The 20,176-nt window shown below is 35.7% G+C and overlaps 1 protein-coding gene across 2 annotated transcripts in view; it reads left to right on the top strand.

Moving 5' to 3' along the window:
• LOC144969681 (uncharacterized) overlaps positions 1-14,486 on the top strand; it is a 42,102-nt gene extending 27,616 nt beyond the window's left edge. For both annotated transcript variants that reach the window (XM_078908831.1, XM_078908830.1), the window contains 3 exons: positions 9,647-9,877; positions 11,877-13,212; positions 13,730-14,486. In XM_078908831.1, the coding sequence (XP_078764957.1) occupies positions 9,871-9,877; positions 11,877-13,212; positions 13,730-14,396 (2,010 nt within the window). In that variant the 5' untranslated portion in view covers positions 9,647-9,870 and the 3' untranslated portion in view covers positions 14,397-14,486. The remainder of the gene's footprint in view (positions 1-9,646; positions 9,878-11,876; positions 13,213-13,729) is intronic.
• Positions 14,487-20,176: the final 5,690 nt, after the last annotated feature.

Here is a 20,176-nt window from a genome sequence, read left to right as displayed (position 1 = left end):
TGGTTTTGAAGAAATTGTGACTGAAGCAGGGCTATGTGCACATGGTTCTATGGATAGGGTTATGAGTGGAAAGAACTACAACAGGGCTATACGAGTGCATGTGTCTGTTTTGGAGGCTCTAGAGAGACTTCTGCTTGTAAAATTTGAGCAGGACACGGATTCAAAACTCAGTAAAGACCTCATGTCTTACATAAAGGAATTCACCGAAGGAATTTCAAGCCATACAGCTAATAAAATTCTCCAGTCAACTGTGTATGCTGAGTTATTTTCCCAGTATGAAGCCTTCAAAGAGAGTGTCCGCTCAGGAAAGTACGGAAAAACTGCACAATACTGGATCCAATACATGGACAGAGTTTGGCTTCTCCTCCAGTTTCTGCGAGCTACAAAGACAAACAACTTTCTTCTTCATATATCTTGTTTAAAAGAACTGTGCCCACTGCTTTTTACCATGAATCACCACAATTATGCCAAGTATCTCAGTGTATATTTTGTGTCACTAGCCAACCTGATTCATTCCCACCCAGGGGGCAGAAGAAATGTTACAAGATAATGGATTTAGTGTCTCCAGATCAAGGACTAGGACGCCTGCTGGAAGAATAGCAGTTGATATGACCATTGAACAAACAATAAACAAACATGCAAAGACAAAAGGAGGTATTGTTGGGTTCAGCAAGAGTCTTCCAAGCTATTACCGTTGGAGTGTAACAAGACACAATCGAGCAGAATATGTATCAGCAACCCAAAGAATGATCAGCAACAACAACTGTATGGATATAGACACCCACAAAGAATTGAGCCTTGCAGAAAAAAGACAAAGTGAAAAGCGAGTGCAAAAGATCCTCCAGGCATTTTCAGCATTTATCAATCCCTTTGAAGTTGAAGATGGTCTGGTCAGTCTAGCTTCAGGAATGAAAGTGCAAGAGGATGTTGCTGATGACCTGCTAGCCGTGGAAAAAACAGGAAAAAGATTGTTTGAAAGTTTTGTTGAAAACAGACTGAAGGAAAAGACTGTAGAATTTCACAAGCCATTAGAAAGGAACAAGACCAAGACATTTGCATCATTGAGGAAAGTGGTAACAGTGAAAAAAGACATGAACGTGGTCAAAATCAAGGCACAAAGACATTTATTTGGCCAGCTTCTTGTTTTGTCCCAAGAGCACAGTGTTGATCTTCAAAAAGTTCTTCAATATCCTCTAACACCTACTCCATGGTCGCTGGCTTCATCAGATGGTTTACCTCTGAAGACCAACAAAGCAACTCTGTTGCACAAGCTCACGCCTGACAATTCATTAATGTTCGAGGATTATGCAAAAAAAAACAAACAAACACCGTTTACATTGTTGATGGCAATGCACTGTTACAAACTCAGCAATTCCAAATACATTTGGTGAAGTAGCCAAACTTACATTTTCCTCCTTACCACAAGCAGCTTGTGTACACTTTGTGACTGATACTTACATAGAAGATTCAATCAAAGGTTGTGAGAGATTGAGGAGATGATCTTCTGAAGATAATGCATACGTGTTAAGAGGATCTGAAACAACAGTGCCCAGACGTTGGAAATCATTTCTCAGCTGCGTTGATAACAAAAGATCCCTTATCAGGTTTCTCCTCAAGGAATGGGAAAGTAACGAATATGCAAAGAAACTGAGAAACGGGAAATCTTCTTTGTATGTGAAGAGAGATGCACTTTACTTTACAGTGACACGGATGAATTTACCACAGCTGTACCTTGTCTAGATCTCTACTCATCACAGAAAGAGGCAGACACACTAATTATACTGCACTGTCAATATGCTTCCCGCCAACCAAACTGTGAAACAATTGTTGTCAGATCACCAGACACGGATGCCTTCTTACTTCTCCTTTCATTCTCAGAGACAATTGGAAAGACCCTGATTTTTGATACTGGCTGTAGCAACGACAGGCGACAAATCAATGTCTCTCAGATTGCAAAGACTTTGTCTAAACAGATGTGTGATGCATTACTTGGTGTCCATGCATTCACAGGCTGTGACACAAGTTGCTTTGCTGGGCAAGGAAAGCTGAAAGCTCTAAAATTTCTTCAAAAGGAGGAAGATCTTAGAATTCTGTTCTCCAGATTTGGAACATCAGCAGCTGTTTCGAGTAATGACTGTCTCATGTTAGAGTCATTTGTGTTCAAGCTGTATGGCAAAACCTCACGCACAAGTGTCATCAAAGTGAGGTATGACATAGTTCGCCAGCGTTTCAAAGGAAAGAAAGGTACCATCTCATGCAGTGGTGGAATTGATCTGTGTCAGATGCCTCCTTGTAGTCAAGTATTGTCACTGCACATATCAAGAGCCAACATTCAAACTCTCATTTGGAGGAATGCAGTGTGCCAGAATCCTAGCATTCCAAAACCAGAGGATAACGGTTGGCAGAGAAATTCTGCAACTGAATTGGAAGTACAGTGGTTCAAAGATGCTTTCATTCCAGATGAGTTGCAGGAAATTGCGTATGAAGAAAGCTGCACCAGTACTGACGAAGATACATATGCCGAGGATGGTAGTGATAGCTTTGACAGTGATTTCCTTGACGACACTTCAGAGGACGAAGAGGATTTTGCTACTGATGATGAGGATATGTAATAAATTGGTGAGCAGTGCAAACTGTTAAGGAGTAAAGCATGTTTGCAAAACACATAAGGATATTGTTTTTATGTACTTACTGCATCTTGAATCAAGAATCCCTTTTGAGTATCAATTATTCTTCATAATATAACAATGCGATTTCGTTCAAAAGTCTTCGGTAATGATGCTTCACTTGGGTTGTGAACAAATTAGTCTTTTTTCATGATATATCTATTGTTTTTACCACACCTTCAACTTACTTTTAAATGTGACAACTGGACATCAATACCATGTTTAAAAAGAATGAAAATTATGATGAATTTGGCATCCCACAAAGTGGAGAAAAATTTAAGGGTTGCGTACACTTTTAGTTTTTCCTGTGACGGAGAAATATGAAGGTTGTTGTTGAGGCTTGGGCCATAGCATTCTTCAGTGCTACATTTTTAATGAACATGCTGTTTTTGGCCATATTTAAAATAATTTTTGTGTAAAACACTGAAATAGCCCATAAGTTTAGATATGACACTTCATGAGATTACTGACAAATTGTTTCAACTTTCTGTGAATCTATATAATATTTACAAATTGAAAGCTTGTGCACATAGTTTGATAGTATATTCAATTTCCTTCAGTTTGATACCCAATTTGCATATATTTGAATTAATATTGTAGTCTCCAGAGCCTTTGAAAGAAATGTTGTCTCTTTTTTTGCAAGGGGACACAACTCACTTTTTTCAAAGGGCCATAACTCTCTTAAATGACACTTATTTTTACGGTAACAGTGGAATTTGTATGGCCAATAAGTTCTATTATTTGAAAAACATAGTGGCATAAACTCCCAAAAGGGGGGGAGGGGGGGTCCCAGTGGCCTAAGCACTATATGCCACAGAGAGAGAGAGAGAGAGAGAGAGAGAGAGAGAGAGAGAGAGAGAGAGAGAGAGAGAGAGAGAACCACACTGGCAATTTATCATAACAGTGCGATTTTAGTTTTAGCACTTTTATTTTTTTCTATATAACATTACTTATCCGAGGAAATAACCACGATAATACAATGTGCGTTCTAAAACTTTAAATACACTGGTTACCATTTACGGTTAATTAACTGATGGTTATTTCGTGTTGTAACGAGTAGATAAAAGACGGAGAGGGAGAGGGGGAACGAGTGGGAGAGACGGAGAGAGAGAGAAAGAGAGAGGGAGAGAGAGAGAGAGAGAGAGAGAGAGAGAGAGAGAGAGAATTTTACTCATTGCTGTACTAACCTAACACCCCCCCCCCCCCCCCCCCCCCCCCCCCCCCGCATCTACGCAAGTCCGTGCAAGGCAAACCGGACCTTAAACACTTGCATCGGGTGCCCATACATTCTCTCTTACATAACACTTGATGAGTTTTTGGGACACTTTTGACAATTCTGGAAATAAGCTCCACAGTGGTTCATGTCGATTGTCACATTTGCTGCAGGGTTCTCTTCTATAAAAGATATAATGTTAGCAAAAGCTCGATTTCTTTCAAGAACTGTGACATCAGCAGTGACATCTTTTAAAGCTTTTTTTTTAAAGTATCGTGCATGACAAATTTTATGGTAGTGTGTCTCCTGGGCGACTTAATCTCCTCCGACAATAAATGACAACATATCAGAATCTTTGATAGATAACGCTATTTCACGAATCTTTTCTTCCCTGTCTGTTGTCATTACAGAATGGAGTACTCCCGATTCCATGTTTTTACAAAAAAAAGAACCTTGTTTATTATAGGCAATCTCTAATTTTAAACGATGTCTCATTATTCTCTGGGTGGCGAAATATATTCTATCTCACACCGTGACTCCTCCAAGACGAAGTTTGGCATTCTTGTAGGGCATATCTTTAAGATGTCGTTAATTCTAGTCGTCTAATTTTGTTGACATTACATTTTACACAATACTTATGCCACATAGCATCATTTTGTTTTAAGCTTTCAATAATCTCATTTCTTTCTGATTAAATTGAAAAAATAAATACATCCAACTTGTTTTCATCACGAACTAAAGAATTGAATTGTATTAAATCTTAGAAAAGAGTTTCATAGCCTTGCCCTTTGTCATACCACCTCGACGTAGAGGGCCATTCTAAATGGTCTGTGTTATCTTGTTGGCATACCAAACACTTGTCCCAGTCTCTGAGAGCAGTTCTTTTTGTCATTGTTTGTATCTGAAATCATGCAAATGCATTCCTTTATTAGACATAATATGCAATATTCTTTCATCTCTCTCTCTCTCTCTCTCTCTCTCTCTCTCTCTTTCTCTCTCTCTCTCTCTCTTTGTTTTTTGTTTGTTTTTTTCTTTCTTTCTTTCTTTCGTTCTTTCCGTTAAAGACCCATCATCAGCAGGCAAAATGTGTGCAGTGCCTTACATAAAGACACACCAGTACAAATAGAACATTCTCCCATTGTCCCCATGCGGTAAATAACGTAAAGTAAATAACTTGCTACAATACAGCATCGTAGTGGTTGATGATGATGATGATGATGATGATGATGATGATGATGATGATGATGATGATGATGATGATGATGATGATGATGATGATAATTGCGTTCTTATATAATTTAAGTCGTATACCGCCTCTTTACTGTCATCAAGTTTGACCGAGATAGGTTTTAACTCGCGTAAAATGATTAAAGCAGTATTTTGGGAAAGAAAAGAAAACATGAGGAGGGGAGAGGGAGCACTGTCCTTTGCCAACACCGTTTATTGGCATTTATTGAGCTGTGTCTGTATGGTCCACCCCTCTGCTCATCTGCCCGTCTGCCGTCCGTTTTAGAGCAATTGATTATACTTACTAAATCAGATGGAGAAAAATCTCATATGATAGAATATTGCTCGCTAGACGTCCTTCAAAACAAGTGAACTTGAATAATATTTACGATTAAATAATTTGTATTGTTCGTGAATCGAAAGTAAAGGGAAAGGAAAACATCCGCTTCGACGCTAAAAATAGTCACCAATGGGAATCCAAAGGATGGCGTAAAACAACCTTGGGTCGGCTTGCCTCGAATATTTACATAATAAAAGTGAAAGAATTTTTGGTCGTCCATTTCAAAAGTTTCTAATCTTAAAAACCTTGTATCTCAACTCATACTGATCTCTCAGAGTGGTTCTATATAATAAATTATAGGATTTTTTATATTCTACAACATATGTAATTTTCATGCTTTCAACCCTGATTTGCACAATTCAAGGGTTTTTGGACCTAATTCCGCTACCACTTGAATTGCCCCCAAAAAATGAGAACGTTAAATTTGTATTCATGCGCACCAAAAGATAATTTATAATTTCAAATCGGCAGTCTTTTACACCCTATTTCACACAATAAAATGTACGAAAATATTCTGCAATCGTTGAATTGAACGCGTTCAAAGAATTATTCAACGATTAGGTACTTGTTTACTAAGAAATAATAGGATTTTCTTATGAAAGGGGTGGAATAAAACATCTTATTTCACGTTATCACAAACTCCTTCTTCGTTATGTAGAAACACTCTCAGGTTTGAGGTCCGAACTATAGATCTGCATTGAATTTTAAAATGCTTTTGAAATAGAAATTGATGAAGGATCGTTGAACGTGTCATATAATGCGTTTTGGTGTTTGAGATGTTATTGAATGCATCGTGTTTCCAAAATATTTAAAGGTCAGGGCTGCTTGATTCCGCTGTAACAGATAGTAAGATACCATAAACTAGATGGTTAGAAGGGAATGAGGTAAACCTTTGGCCTTGATTACAGTGAAAATAATTTGTGGAACGTTGCTTTTTATGTACATTTTCGGAGATATTATTGTTATTATTATTATTATTATTATTATTATTATTATTATTATTATTATTATTATTATTATTATCATTATTATTATTATTATTATTATTATTATTATTATTATTATTATTATTATTATTATTATTATTATTATTATTATTATTATTATTATTATTATTATTATTATTATTATTATTATCACTATTATATTATTATTATTATTATTATTATTATTATTATTATTATTATTATTATTATTATTATTGTTATTATTATTATTATTATTATTGTTATTGTTGTTGTTGTTATTTTTGGTATTGTTATTGTTGTTGTTATTGTTATTGTTACTATTTTTGTTATTACTATTATTGTTGTATTTATTATTATTATTATTATTATTATTATTATTATTATTATTAATATTATTATTATTAATATTATTATTATTAATGTTATTGTTATTGTAATTATAATTGTAATTATTATTATTAGTAGTAGTAGTAGTAGTAGCAGTAGTAGTAGTAGTAGTAGTAGTAGTAGTAGTAGTAGTAGTACTAGTAGTAGTAGTAGTAGTCGTAGTAGTAGTAGTAGTAGTAGTAGTAGTAGTAGTAGTAGTAGTAGTAGTAGTTAGTATCTTGTTATTATATATTATCATCATCATCATCATCATCATCATAATCATCATTAGCATTATTATTATCATTATTATTATTATTATATTATTATTATTATTATTATTATTATTATTATTATTATTATTATTATTATTATTATTATTAATTATTATTATTATTATTATTATTATTATTATTATTTATTATTATTATTTTTATTATTATTATTATTATCATTACCATCATTAGTATTATCATTATTGTTATTATTATTTTATTATTATTATTATTATTATTATTATTATTATTATTATTATTATTATTATTATTATTATTAATATTATGTTATTATTGTTGTTATTAGATTAATATTATTATTGTTATTATTATTATTATTATTATTATTATTATTATTATTATTATTATTATTTTAACAATAATAATAATCATAATGATAATAATAATAATAATAATAATAATAATAATAATAATAATAATAATGATAATGATAATGATAATGATAATAATAATAATAATAATAATAATAAAATAATAATAATAATAATAATAATAATAATATAATAATATAATAATAATATTAATAATAATAATAATAAATAATAATAATAATAATAATATAATAATAATATTAATAATAATAATAATAATAATAATAATAATAATAATAATAATAATGATAATAATAATAATAATGATAATAATAATAATAATAATGATAATAATAATCAATCTCATAAATCACGCAAACCATTCTCATGTCAATTGCACCATGCAAAATGTGGTGACTATTCTGCCGCCATATTATAAAAGGACGTAAGCACCAACGTAAACAAAAAATAGCTATTTATGGGAATCCCCATTTCACGGCGCACAATACTTTCTGGGTCATGTAGTAGTGTGCAAAATAACACTGTCAGAAATACAAAATTTTGAAACTGAAACATAAAACAAATCCTTAAAATTTCGAGCATAGCTCAAAAGTAACCCCATAACGTTACGTCCTTTTATCACAAGACGGCAATTTGGTCCAGTGGTTTAGGAGCCTTGTTGTTGCCTAAAAAAATCCAATTTGCCAAATATATAATAAGATAACAACAAGACTGAAGGTTTCTGCCTTGATGTACTGAATAGGCCTAGTGTACGATATGAAGCGACCCGAGTGTACAACTTTAGGAACCCTAGTAAAAAGTGAACTTTATGGTGTGCGTCTGTCAACAGAACTTTCCAGACCTTCTGTGTGACCTTAAAGTAATGTATAGCTAATAAGTGTTAGAGGGGGTTTCTTTAATTGTATCGTCAAAGCAATCGTCGGAACCAAGTAAAAGTCACGCTAACCAGAGCGATTTCTCGACATCGGTCCTTAGCATACGATATAGGGGATACTTCACATATCATAGTCACTTAATGTTGTTTTGTTATTCGGTGCTCTGAACACGCATGAGTGGGACTTCTCTAAGGTTATCAGGCATGGTCAATCTTTGTGTTGATGCTATGCCCTCGAGCATAAAGATATACGGGGTCGTCGCAATTTCAGCTCCCTTTTTTTTTTGGGGGGGGGGGGGGACTGAAAATGGTCGATAACTAATCCTTGTACTATTATTTTATATTATGTTTGACTAGATGCATGGTCAGATTACCTCAATGTTCAATATTACATATAAAGCGCAATGAAACAAGTGATGGTGTTCAAATGATATCTACGAGAACACTTTTTTCTTGAGAATTCAAATTGGAATTGGGACAGTTGGATTGAATTGACAATAATTGGGTTCAATCATTCAATCTTCGGGCTTACTACCGTCTATTAAGAATATGTTAAAAAATTTAAGGCTATTTATTATCTGACGCACGCTGGATGGCCATGTGTTTAAACATTTGGCTTGGAAACTCGTCCTTCAAGTATCGATCGTTTTAAACGATAATATATGTTATCTACCAAAACGTAAATCTGGCCGAGTTGTGTGATTCACAACGTAGATAAAGTACTAGATACGCTTTTAAACAAAACTTCAACAAAACGAGACAATAAAACTATATGCGGCTTTGTGGTCTTGTGATATGGTATTGATTCGGATCTGTAAGACGCTGGTTCGAGTCTTTATGTGTGAGTCTTCCTTGGAAAGGGTTCTTTACCCACATTCTCTTACCCTACGCAGGTATAACATGACGACCTGGTAGGTGATAGTGTTTTTTGTCGGAAAAAGACCATCGGTATCGAGCCTACGTCATATCTCGACCTATATTTTAAGTACCGTTATATGGGTTTACTTGGGCCATCAGGATTACTTGGGCCACGTTCTTGAAAAAGGTAGTTCACCTTAAAACTTATTTCTCAAAATTTAACAATATTTAGTTAATGTTTTCACTCAAAAGATTTTTAGGGAAAAAATTGTGGTGGTGGTTGGGGGGGGGGTGGAGGTGTTGGGTGCAGTATTCTTTTTCAAGAAAATTGGCCTAAGTAACCTCATACTACGGTATTGCTGTTGGGTTGGATCTCTATCAAAGCTCTTCTAACACATTTAATGGTTATTGCGCTTTATAAAATCTCACATCTTCATAAACAAATTCGGTAACATCTGACTTAGTATGTAAGTTAAGTCATTATTATCTTTTTTATTTATCCTCAGGGCCACTCTCATCCACCCAATCAACTGTAATAAATTTTTGACCACGTAAATCTCAGTCATAATTGTTATTGTTTTCTCGGCCTTGATGATCTCCACGATCACGGAAATACGCCTTTGAATAAATTACAAGCTTCATGACTTCATAAATAATAATCTTTGTCGCTGTCCTCAATCGACCGTCGGCTGCGTCAGCTTTCAGTGGTCTAATCAACATCATTATCGTTATGGCAGGTAAGTTACAATCAATTGGAAATCATGAAGACGGTTTAACTTATATTATGTAGTCTGTTTTTAATTTTGTTTTATTTTGGTTGTCTTTTGTATAATCGTAATAATAGTTAAGATAATGGTACTGATGATGATGATGATTGATGATGATGATGATGATGATGATGATGATGATGATGATGATGATGATGATGATGATGATGATGATGGTGGTGGTGATGATGATGAGGATGCAATAAATTAACATTATGACTTTTGCTTATTATAGTTTTATTTTGCAACAATACGAAAAATAACGATTAGTAAAACACATTGACTATGACAAAATATAAATTCGCGATGCGAAACTAGCTTCATTAAAGCCCGAGTCACATCGCCGTTACTGCTCTCTTGATGAAAACGCTCTAGTTTGTCCAGACGAGTTTGGTATTTTGGGGTTTTTTTTCTGAACTAACTGACCAGCCAGCAGAGATTGGGTTGCTCAGTGTATTCAATCTGGCGGAAAGGTTCTTTGCGATAGACTAGCATCCTATCCGTTTAGTGGTAGGGAGACATGCATTAAGTCTATGAAAAGTACGGCCCTCAAAGACTATGTTCATTCATATACGTGACAATAGCGAGGTTACGAGTGTCTCGTCTCCTATTCACAACCTCGGATTTCACGACACGTCCAGTCAGCAGAGATTGGGTTGCTCAGTGTATTCAATCTGGCGGAAAGGTTCTTTGCGATAGACTAGCATCCTATCCGTTTAGTGGTAGGGAGACATGTATAAAGTCTATGAAAAGTACGGCCCTCAAAGACTTTGTTCATTCATATACGTGACAATAGCGAGGTTACGAGTGTCTCGTCTCCTATTCACAACCTCGGATTTCACGACACGTCCAGTCAGCAGAGATTGGGTAGCTCAGTGTATTCAATCTGGCGGAAAGGTTCTTTGCGATAGACTAGCATCCTATCCGTTTAGTGGTAGGGAGACATGCATAAAGTCTATGAAAAGTACGGCCCTCAAAGACTATGTTCATTCATATACGTGACAATAGCGAGGTTACGAGTGTCTCGTCTCCTATTTACAACCTCGGATTTCACGACACGTCCAGCCAGCAGAGATTGGGTAGCTCAGTGTATTCAATCTGGCGGAAAAGTTCTTTGCGATAGACTAGCATCCTATCCGTTTAGTGGTAGGGAGACATGCATTAAGTCTATGAAAAGTACGGCCCTCAAAGACTATGTTCATTCATATACGTGACAATAGCGAGGTTACGAGTGTCTCGTCTCCTATTCACAACCTCGGATTTCACGACACGTCCAGTATCGATTTACCTATTGATCGGATATCAATAGCGATGTATTATTCAATAACAAAACGAAGATCTCCCTTAAGACCTAAAGGTGAGACGCTTCCTATTGTTACAGCAATTGGGGAATAGTAGGCAATTCTACTGGTATTTTGGTAGTTGCTCGGTGAATATTAGCCAGAAAACATTTATTTCATATATCGCTGTACTAAAATGATTTCCAAATTATCAAAAAATTGAGTCTCAAGAGAAGTTTGATAAGTTTGGAATTTTTTATTTATTATGAAGAAAACGTTTTCTAGCCAAAAAATTGCCACACAAAAAAAGCGTTTTGTCAATGGAGATTGATTTTGTTGGGATTGTGGTCTTTGTCGTGGTGGGAGTGCTGTGATTTTGTTCATGAAGATATTAATGTGTGGTGATGACGATGGCAATGATAATATTATAATATTGTATCATTTCACTGGCGATAAGGATGAGTAGAGGAATAAGAAGAGTAAGCAGTTTTAGAAATGATGATGATAATGAAGATGATGATGATGATGATGATGGTGATGATGATGACGACGATGATGATGATGATGGTGACGACGACGATGCTGATGATGATGATGATGATGATGATGATGATGATGATGATGATGATGATGATGATGATGATGATGAAGATGATGATGATTGTGATAATTTGTTTCACTCTTTTCAGGTTTTACTTCTTGGACCCCGCGCCAGCGCATCCTAGTTTTCGTCAACTTGGTAGCTGTAGTCATATTTGTTGTATTCATCGCTCAAGGACAAAAACGATTCCTTTTTCTCCCAGGCATTCGCGTCATGGAGTCACGCAACACCACTGGTCGTTTTGAAGCGTCAACAAATGACTCATCGGCATCGTCAAAACTAGCATATGACACTCTACGTCCTACACTGCCGTCTACTCGAGTTTGTCACTTCACAAACGTCGATGCATTCGACCCACTTATCATCAAGAAGTTTCAAAAATTTCCGCCTTTAAATTGCGATAAGGGCCGCCCCTGGCTCGTTTACAAGGAAGGACAATTTTTGAAAGTTAATATTTCTAAAGTCAAAGAACACCCAAAAGCTGTGAATTTCTCTCATTGTCGCTGTAGAACTTTAACAAAGCGAAGTACCAATGACAATAGTGTGATATACGGTAACTGGAGTAAGCGTTTTAATGACACGATGGGTGTTACCAGCAAAGATGTGTTCATGGAGGCGGAGTGTTATGACAAATCCAATGTACCCATATCTAATTCATATTTTACCTTCATGGTCTTAAAGCATGAAACTCACAAGAATTCTCATCTGCTACGTTATGTAAATCACTTGAAAAAATTCGCACCCAAGGAAACATTTAATCTTCTACTCGTTGGAGTAGACGGTCTTTCTAAGCAAAACTGTGAGAGGGCTATGCCAAAAACGAGAAACTTTCTTTTAAAAAATCTAGGAGCCATAGAATTTGAAAAATATAATAAAGTTGGTTTAAATACATTCCCAAACGTTTTACCTATGCTAACTGGTCATAGCGCCGGATTTTATAAAAAAGGGAATTGGACCTCGAAACAACCATTTGACAGAATTAATTCCTATTTCGTTTGGTCAGAGTATAGCAAAGCAGGATATCGCACCGCTTTGGACCTGGAGGAAAAATATATCACGGCATTTCATTATTTGAAGAAAGGGTTTTACACGTCGCCTGTAGATTATTACAGTCGAGCGTTAGTACTAGCTATGAGTTCAAACAAAAATCTGGCCTCCGCCGGCAAGTATTGCAAGGGGGATAAGCCAGCTGTTCATGTACACAACGACTTTTTACTCGAATTAACTACTCAGTTCAAAGAGGCCAACAGTCCTTTTTTTGGGTTCAGTTTTCTGACTAAACTCACTCATGACGACCAAAACAGAGCGAGCTCGGCTGATGACTTGTACCTCAGCTTCCTTCGGACATTAAAAGATTCTGACGCACTCAATAATACTGTTATGGTATTTTTCAGTGATCATGGAGAACGATTTGGGAGTATACGGTAAGTTCCACATGAGTCAGTCTTGAAATATACTCTGCTCACACAACAAACGACAAGAGGTATCACATCAAATGTGTATCAACTAAGCTCAGCTTAATAAATCTGATAATCCAGAAGACAAAAATTGTATTTTGAATAATTCAGAATCGTATGCAGATCTGAAGAATTGAATGACTTCAATTTAACTATAAACAAGCTAATTTTCATTGACTTGAATTTTTATTATGAAACCCCCGAACATCACATCTTGTTTATTGCCATTAAAATCAATAAATACCGATAGAAGATCAATAATTAACACAGTAGGTAAAAATTCTAGGGATTTTTTTTTTATTATCACAACTTATCAATTACCCATCACACTGCCCATCTATATTTATATGTAAAAGTATTTGACTTGAACTAAGACGTATTGATCAATATATTTAGAGATGCGATCCATCCCCACCAGAATACTTTGTGTATAAATTATTTCTCAATCAATTATCATACGTTTATTCTCTCTTTCTCTTGACAGACACACTTACAATGGAATCATCGAGTCAAAGTCACCTGCTGGTTTCATCGCTCTTCCACAGTGGTTCAAATCAAAATACCCAGAAGAATTCAATCGATTGCAAATAAACGCTGGTCGCCTTGTTTCTGTGTATGACCTTCATGCGACCTTCAGGGATATCCTTTACTTCAAAAGTTCTTCGCCACCTGCTGTTTTCAACCCTGAGATTGGCATCAGCTTGTTCCAAAAACTTATTCCGGAATCGAGAACCTGTGTAGACGCGGGGATTCCCACAGAGTACTGTAACTGTAATTCATTGACTAAAGTGAATATTGATAAAAATACGGAGAAGCTTTTGTCCTCGGCAATAACGACCAGAATGATGGAAGCACTTGGAAATTTCGCAGTGAATAAATGCCATAATCTTCTTCCAAAATCGGTGGAGTCTATTCTTGAGAAAGAGCGTCCCTTGGATCGAATTAAAAATATTATCACTGATAATTCGATTTTGTATCATATTACCATAGCAACAACCCCAGGGCATGGAGTGTTTGAGGCCGTGGTGGAGTACAAGAAAAAAGAAAAAACAGCTCGAGTAGTTGGTACTATTTCAAGACTTGATATGTACAAGGGGGAAAAAGACTGTATTACAGATCCAAAAATACGGCCTTTTTGTTTTTGTAAATGATTAGAAGTAATTTAAGTTTTGATTCTAATTTATTCATAATTACATTTCTTCCAGTTTGTACTTTGGCCAGCCTGGGAGAATACGACGTTGCCCTCTTACTGATTTGAATTAAGCCAGTAAATGAATCCATGTATGTTATATTAATCAAGTGTACCGTGGATGTCGCTACAAAACCGACACATTTTTGGTGCTAAAACAGGTAGTTCAATACTCTAGCTCGTATACGGCAAAATGGTTTTGTGGTATGACACTTGCTTTCGGATCGAAGGTCCTGGGTTCGAGCCTCGCTCGGCGCATAGTTGAGTCCTTGGAAAAGGCTCCTTACTCACATTCTTTCACCGTACTCAGTAAGTGTAAAATGAGTATCTGGCCGTTCACAGCGTTGTCTCTGTCGAAAAAAAATGTAATATCGTCTAGAAGGCATCGTGTCTCGTTCTACGTGTTAGTGTTGCTGTTGATCAGGAACCCTTTGTAAAGCGCTTTGAGCACTTTTAGTGGATGCGCGCTATGTAAACGCTCAAGCTCAAGTTTCGACCCAGCTATGAAGCCCATTTTTAATCTCTAGTTTATCTTCGTTTCTATAGCATGAAGCTAACGAGAAACCAAGCACGAAGCTAACGGTGACAATGGTTTGTTATCCCGTAGACAGGTCTGTAGCAAAGTAATTTCCCCGAGACATCATATTTATTTGATCCAGCTATCCAATCAGTCTGTGAGCAGAGTGATCCAGACAGTGCTCTACCAATTGAGCTAAGGGGTCCTCAATTTCAACGTTCTCCCTTTCGTGGGGCTGATAGCTCGGTGGCTACTTTCTCGAGATTAACAAGAAGCTGCTGTTGCTACTTCTACTACTACTACTACTACTACTACTACTACTACTACTACTACTACTACTACTACTACTACTACTACTACTACTACTACTAGTAGTAGTAGTAGTAGTAGTAGTAGTAGTAGTAGTAGTAGTAGTAGTAATACCACTATTACGACGACAACGACGGATACTTCTACTACTCCTACTATTACTAGTACAAGAGGAGTTGAGAGAGAGAGAGAGAGAGAGAGAGAGAGAGAGAGAGAGAAAAGCAGAGAGAGAGAGAGAGAGAGGGAGTGAGATATATAGATAGATAGATAGATAGTGAGAGAGAGAGAGAGAGAGAGAGAGAGAGAGAGAGAGAGATGGAAGAAGAGCTTCATGGGGTCTTCTGACTTCCCACAGTAAGGCAGGAGGTCACTTGTTGTGTCTTCTATCCTCCTATAATATATGTTTTCCAACTTGTTTTCTGTCTTTGTCTTGAAATGGGATTACTTAGTTTTGTCCTGGCCCTTGTCGGAGTCCTTGGCTGAGAGTGAAACATTCAAATGTATAATTTTATAGGTTTGGGAGGTGATATTTTTTTCCTTGTAAATCATCTCTCTGTTACGTATTGATTGTTATATATATATATATATATATATATATATATATATATATATATATATATATATATATATATATATATATATGATTATTTTGTTAATTTGTTTTAAACATATCATATAAACATGAAGTGCATTCATCTTAGTGGGATCCTATGCTCTTGTCTGGAGGAGACATTGAGGTGATGTCTAATTAAGTGCATTGGTTGTATGAGCTTGGAATCTACATCTGTTCCCTTTTTGAACCAATACCCCTTTGTCTTACTTATTCTTTGGTGCTTTAATTGTAATTCTATAATTTTGGACTATCACATTTTCTTCCTTTTTTACTCGCGCTGACATAACCTTGTTGTGATGCAAGCGCCGTAAAACCCTTAGAAAACAAACAAAGCATGATTTGCTTTAAAATCCCTGTAACTGTAATTACTACCAGCAGCATCACCTCCAATTGCCTTATTCCAATTTTCGTACCACTACCACAACCACCACCACATGATCCATTATCATAACCTGGCATTTTAAATCTTTTAAATCTCAGTACTGTGCTGGATACAATAAACCATGACATTCCTTTTGAAAGAATCAATTAGAATATTAATTGTCATTTCTGGCTGTACACCACATTTGTTTAGATCGTAATTAAACTACAGAAATTAATGTGTAAAGAAATACAAGTTTTAAAACTGGAAACATGGTATACAATTTGGAGTTCCCATCGACTGTGTTTTTTATCCCATTTTCTTCAATCCCCCTGATATCTCTTGCAATTGTCATGAGACAAAAATATTTGAAATACTACTACTACTACTACTACTACTACTACTACTACTACTACTACTACTACTACTACTACTACTACTACTACTACTACTACTACTACTACTACTACTACTACTACTACTACTACTACTACTACTACTACTACTACTAGCACTACTACTACTACTACTACTACTACTACTACTACTACTATTACTACTACAACTACTACTACTACTACTACTACTACTACTATTACTACTACTACTACTACTACTACTACTACTACTACTTCAACTAATGATGATGATGATTCTCAATTTTACTTTTCTGTTAACAATGAAAACATTCCTAAATAATCAGTCAATTTGACAGCTGTACGTTAGACTTTATAGAGTGGATGCGATAGGTGCAACGTGCACATATCTACTGGTCTGAGAACCATACGCAATTATTGGCCTGTTTTAATGGACAATATTTTGCGTTGGTTTGTAAATATTTCCATTAAAACAATGACCATAACAAATTGGGCTATGAGACCTGCAAATAAGTACACGACGGATGGGTGGAATTCTCCGAGGGCCGGGAGTGGGGAGAGACATCGCCCAACCTGGTCGATGGATTTTCACTGGTGCACAGCCTTGTTATTTATTGAATTCTTACAGATCCCCAACATGTTTGTTTCTTAGTTGTTTTTTTTTTATATGTTTGTTTTGATTTGTTGTTGTTTTGGTTTGATTTTGGGTTGTTTTTGTTTTTTGTTTTTTGTTTTGTTTTTTGTTGTTGTTTTTTTAATTTTTTAATACTTTTTTTTTTTTTTGGTAAATTTTTTATAATTTTTTGTTTGTCTGTTTGTTTTGTTTTGTTTTTGTTTTTGTTTTTTTTTTTGTCCTTATTTGTCTTCGCCTTGGTTCTGCTTGGAATAGCGTTATGATAAGGAAACAATCAGATGGATTAGTTTATTTTTGTTTGATTTGTGTTTTTTTTTTATTTGTTGGTTTGTTGGGGTTTTTATTATTTTTTTTTTTTTTGTTTTTTTTTTTTTGTTGTTTTTTGTTTTGTTTTGTTTTGCTTTATTTTGTTTTGGGGAGGGTTGAAGGGGGGGTGGTTGCCACTTGCTGTATCTTCTCTATCTACTTCTGTTTTCTGATTTGCTTTCTGTCTTTTCTTGTAAATCATCTATCTGTTGTGAACTGTAATAGTATTTGTTCGGAATATGCTATGTAAGCATTTGAGTGGGTTGCTCTTGGTGGAATCATGTGCTTGTGTCTGGGTGAGATTATAGGTAATCTCCACAAAGTAAATTGATAGTTTGCTCTTAAAATCTTCATTTGTTCCAAATTTGAACCAATCTCCTTTGTCTCACCTTTTCTCGGGTGCTTTAATTGAAAATCTATTTTTAAAAATGTTACTATCCCACCTTCTGGATGGGGTCTTCTGACTTTCCATGGTGGGCTGGATGCCACTTTCTGTGTCTTCTATCCCCCTATATTTGTTTTCCTAGTCGCTTTCTCTCTTTGTCTTGAAATAAGATTACTTGGTTTGTGCTGGCTCTGACCTGAGTCTTTGGCTTAGAGGTAAACAGTCAAATGTATAGTATTAGCCTAGAAGGCGTCATGTCCCGTCCTACATGTTTAGTGTTGCTGTTGGCCAGGGACCCCTTGTAAAGCGCTTTGAGTACGTTAAGTGGATATTGCGCTATATAAAAGCTCAAAAATGCTTAATCTTCTTCCTGTTTACTCGCGTACTGGCGCTGAAATGACCCATAAGGGACGCAAGCGACGTGAAACCCATATAAACATAAAAACAAAACTACTCTTGTAATCTTCTTTCGGTCCTTTCTAAACTCTCCGTACCCCAGCCCCCTTCCTCTACATAAACCACGTTACCCCCCCCCCCCCCCCCCCCCCCCGCCTCCCTTGCCCAATTGCAACATTTGCACTAGATTCCGGTTAAGTTCCTGACCTCTCTTAATGGGCAGGGAGGTACTTACTGTGTCTTTTATCCCCCTATATCTGTTTTCCAACTAGCTCTCTGTCTTTATCTTGGAATGAGATTACTTGGTTTTGTCCTGGCCCTGGCCGGATACCGTGGCTGAGGGGGAAACAGTCAAATGTATAGTTAGTTTTGGGAGATGGTATTTTTTTTTCCTTGTAACTCATCTCTCTGTTATGGACTTTATTATGTTTTGTTTACGTATTATATAATATGAATTTTAAACATTAGAGTGTATTCCTCTTAGTAGTACTTTGATAAAGGAATCTACATCTTTTTCCTATTTAAACCAATTCCTCTTTTTCTTGCCTTTTCTTGTGTGTTTTAATTGTAATTCTAGAACTTTTTACCATCCCATTTTCCCCCTTTTTTACTGGCGCTGATATGACCTTAATGTGTTGCAAGTGCCGTAAAGCCCTTTTTAAAAAATATACAGTTCAAGGTTGCTTTTTTAAAAAAATGTAAATGCCAATTGTAATCTAGCCTCACAATGTTTTAACCCTCTCCTTACGACCTACATCAAAATCGTCACTTTTGTTACGACTCAATATACATTATTTCTTATTCAGATTTATTTTGGACATCGCAATGATCTTTTTTAATTAATAAGAACCTAAAGTTGTTTTATTGAGAGCTTGTTTGAGTGTAAAAAATCAATTTTTCTGCTAGGTAAGCCAGCCATTTTGGGAAAATACTGAATATGATTGGTAAGGAAAGAGTTAACGATCTTCCAACGACTCCACACTTCCAATAATACCAATGAAAAGTTTCAAACTATTTATTCATCTCTATTGATGCTATGTACTTATGTAATTTACTCACAATATTCCAGCAGCCGGATATAACGTTCCAACACACAAAACTGTGTGTAAACTTGACCGTTTATATGTAGTATGATTAATAAACTTAGTGAGAACTATCATAAAAATTAATGACTGGCTAAAAACAATAACAAAGAGCTGAGTGGCGTCAATTCCGTTCTATCAATATTAAATAGCCCAATCCGTGGATTTTGTATTACCGGACACAGCAAGGAAACGATAAGTTTGTCCTCTTTTGAGAATCCATCAAAATCATTTTGGTAGTGGAGGGGGATTGAGTAACTCATTCATTTTAGTAATTACTTACTTGTACCTTCTAATTTTCTATTGATTTGAATGATATATTATTTCATATGCAGTTGGTATTGCTTTACTTCATAAGTTCTGTAAATTTCTATGAGATGCTTTGATTTGAAAATGCTATATACATTATTATGATTATAATTACGTATTACTATTATCACCACCATCATCGTCATCATTTTCGTCGTTTTCATCAATATCATCGTCATCGTGGTTATCATCATCGTCATTGTCTTTGTTTTCATCAACGTTGCCGCCATCATCATGAATGACTATCTGGGTGGGGTTCCTACCTCCCATAGCGGGCAGGGAGGTACTTGCTGTGTCTTCTATCCCCTCTTATGTTTTTCCAACTTGCTTTCTGTCTTTGTCTTGGAATAAGATTACTCGGTTTTGTCCTGGCCCTGGCCGGAGTCCTAGCTGGGAGGGAAACAGTCAAATGCATAGTTATTGTTTTGGGAGATGATATTTTTTCCCTTGTAA

The sequence above is a fragment of the Berghia stephanieae genome, chromosome 3 (genome assembly GCF_034508935.2).
Source record: "Berghia stephanieae isolate SIO BIC M18660-M18661 chromosome 3, UCSD_Bste_1.3, whole genome shotgun sequence".
In the NCBI taxonomy this organism is placed as follows: Eukaryota; Metazoa; Mollusca; class Gastropoda; order Nudibranchia; family Aeolidiidae; genus Berghia; species Berghia stephanieae.
The sequence above is the reverse complement of the archived record's forward strand: the minus strand, read 5'-3'. Positions and strand labels throughout refer to the sequence as shown.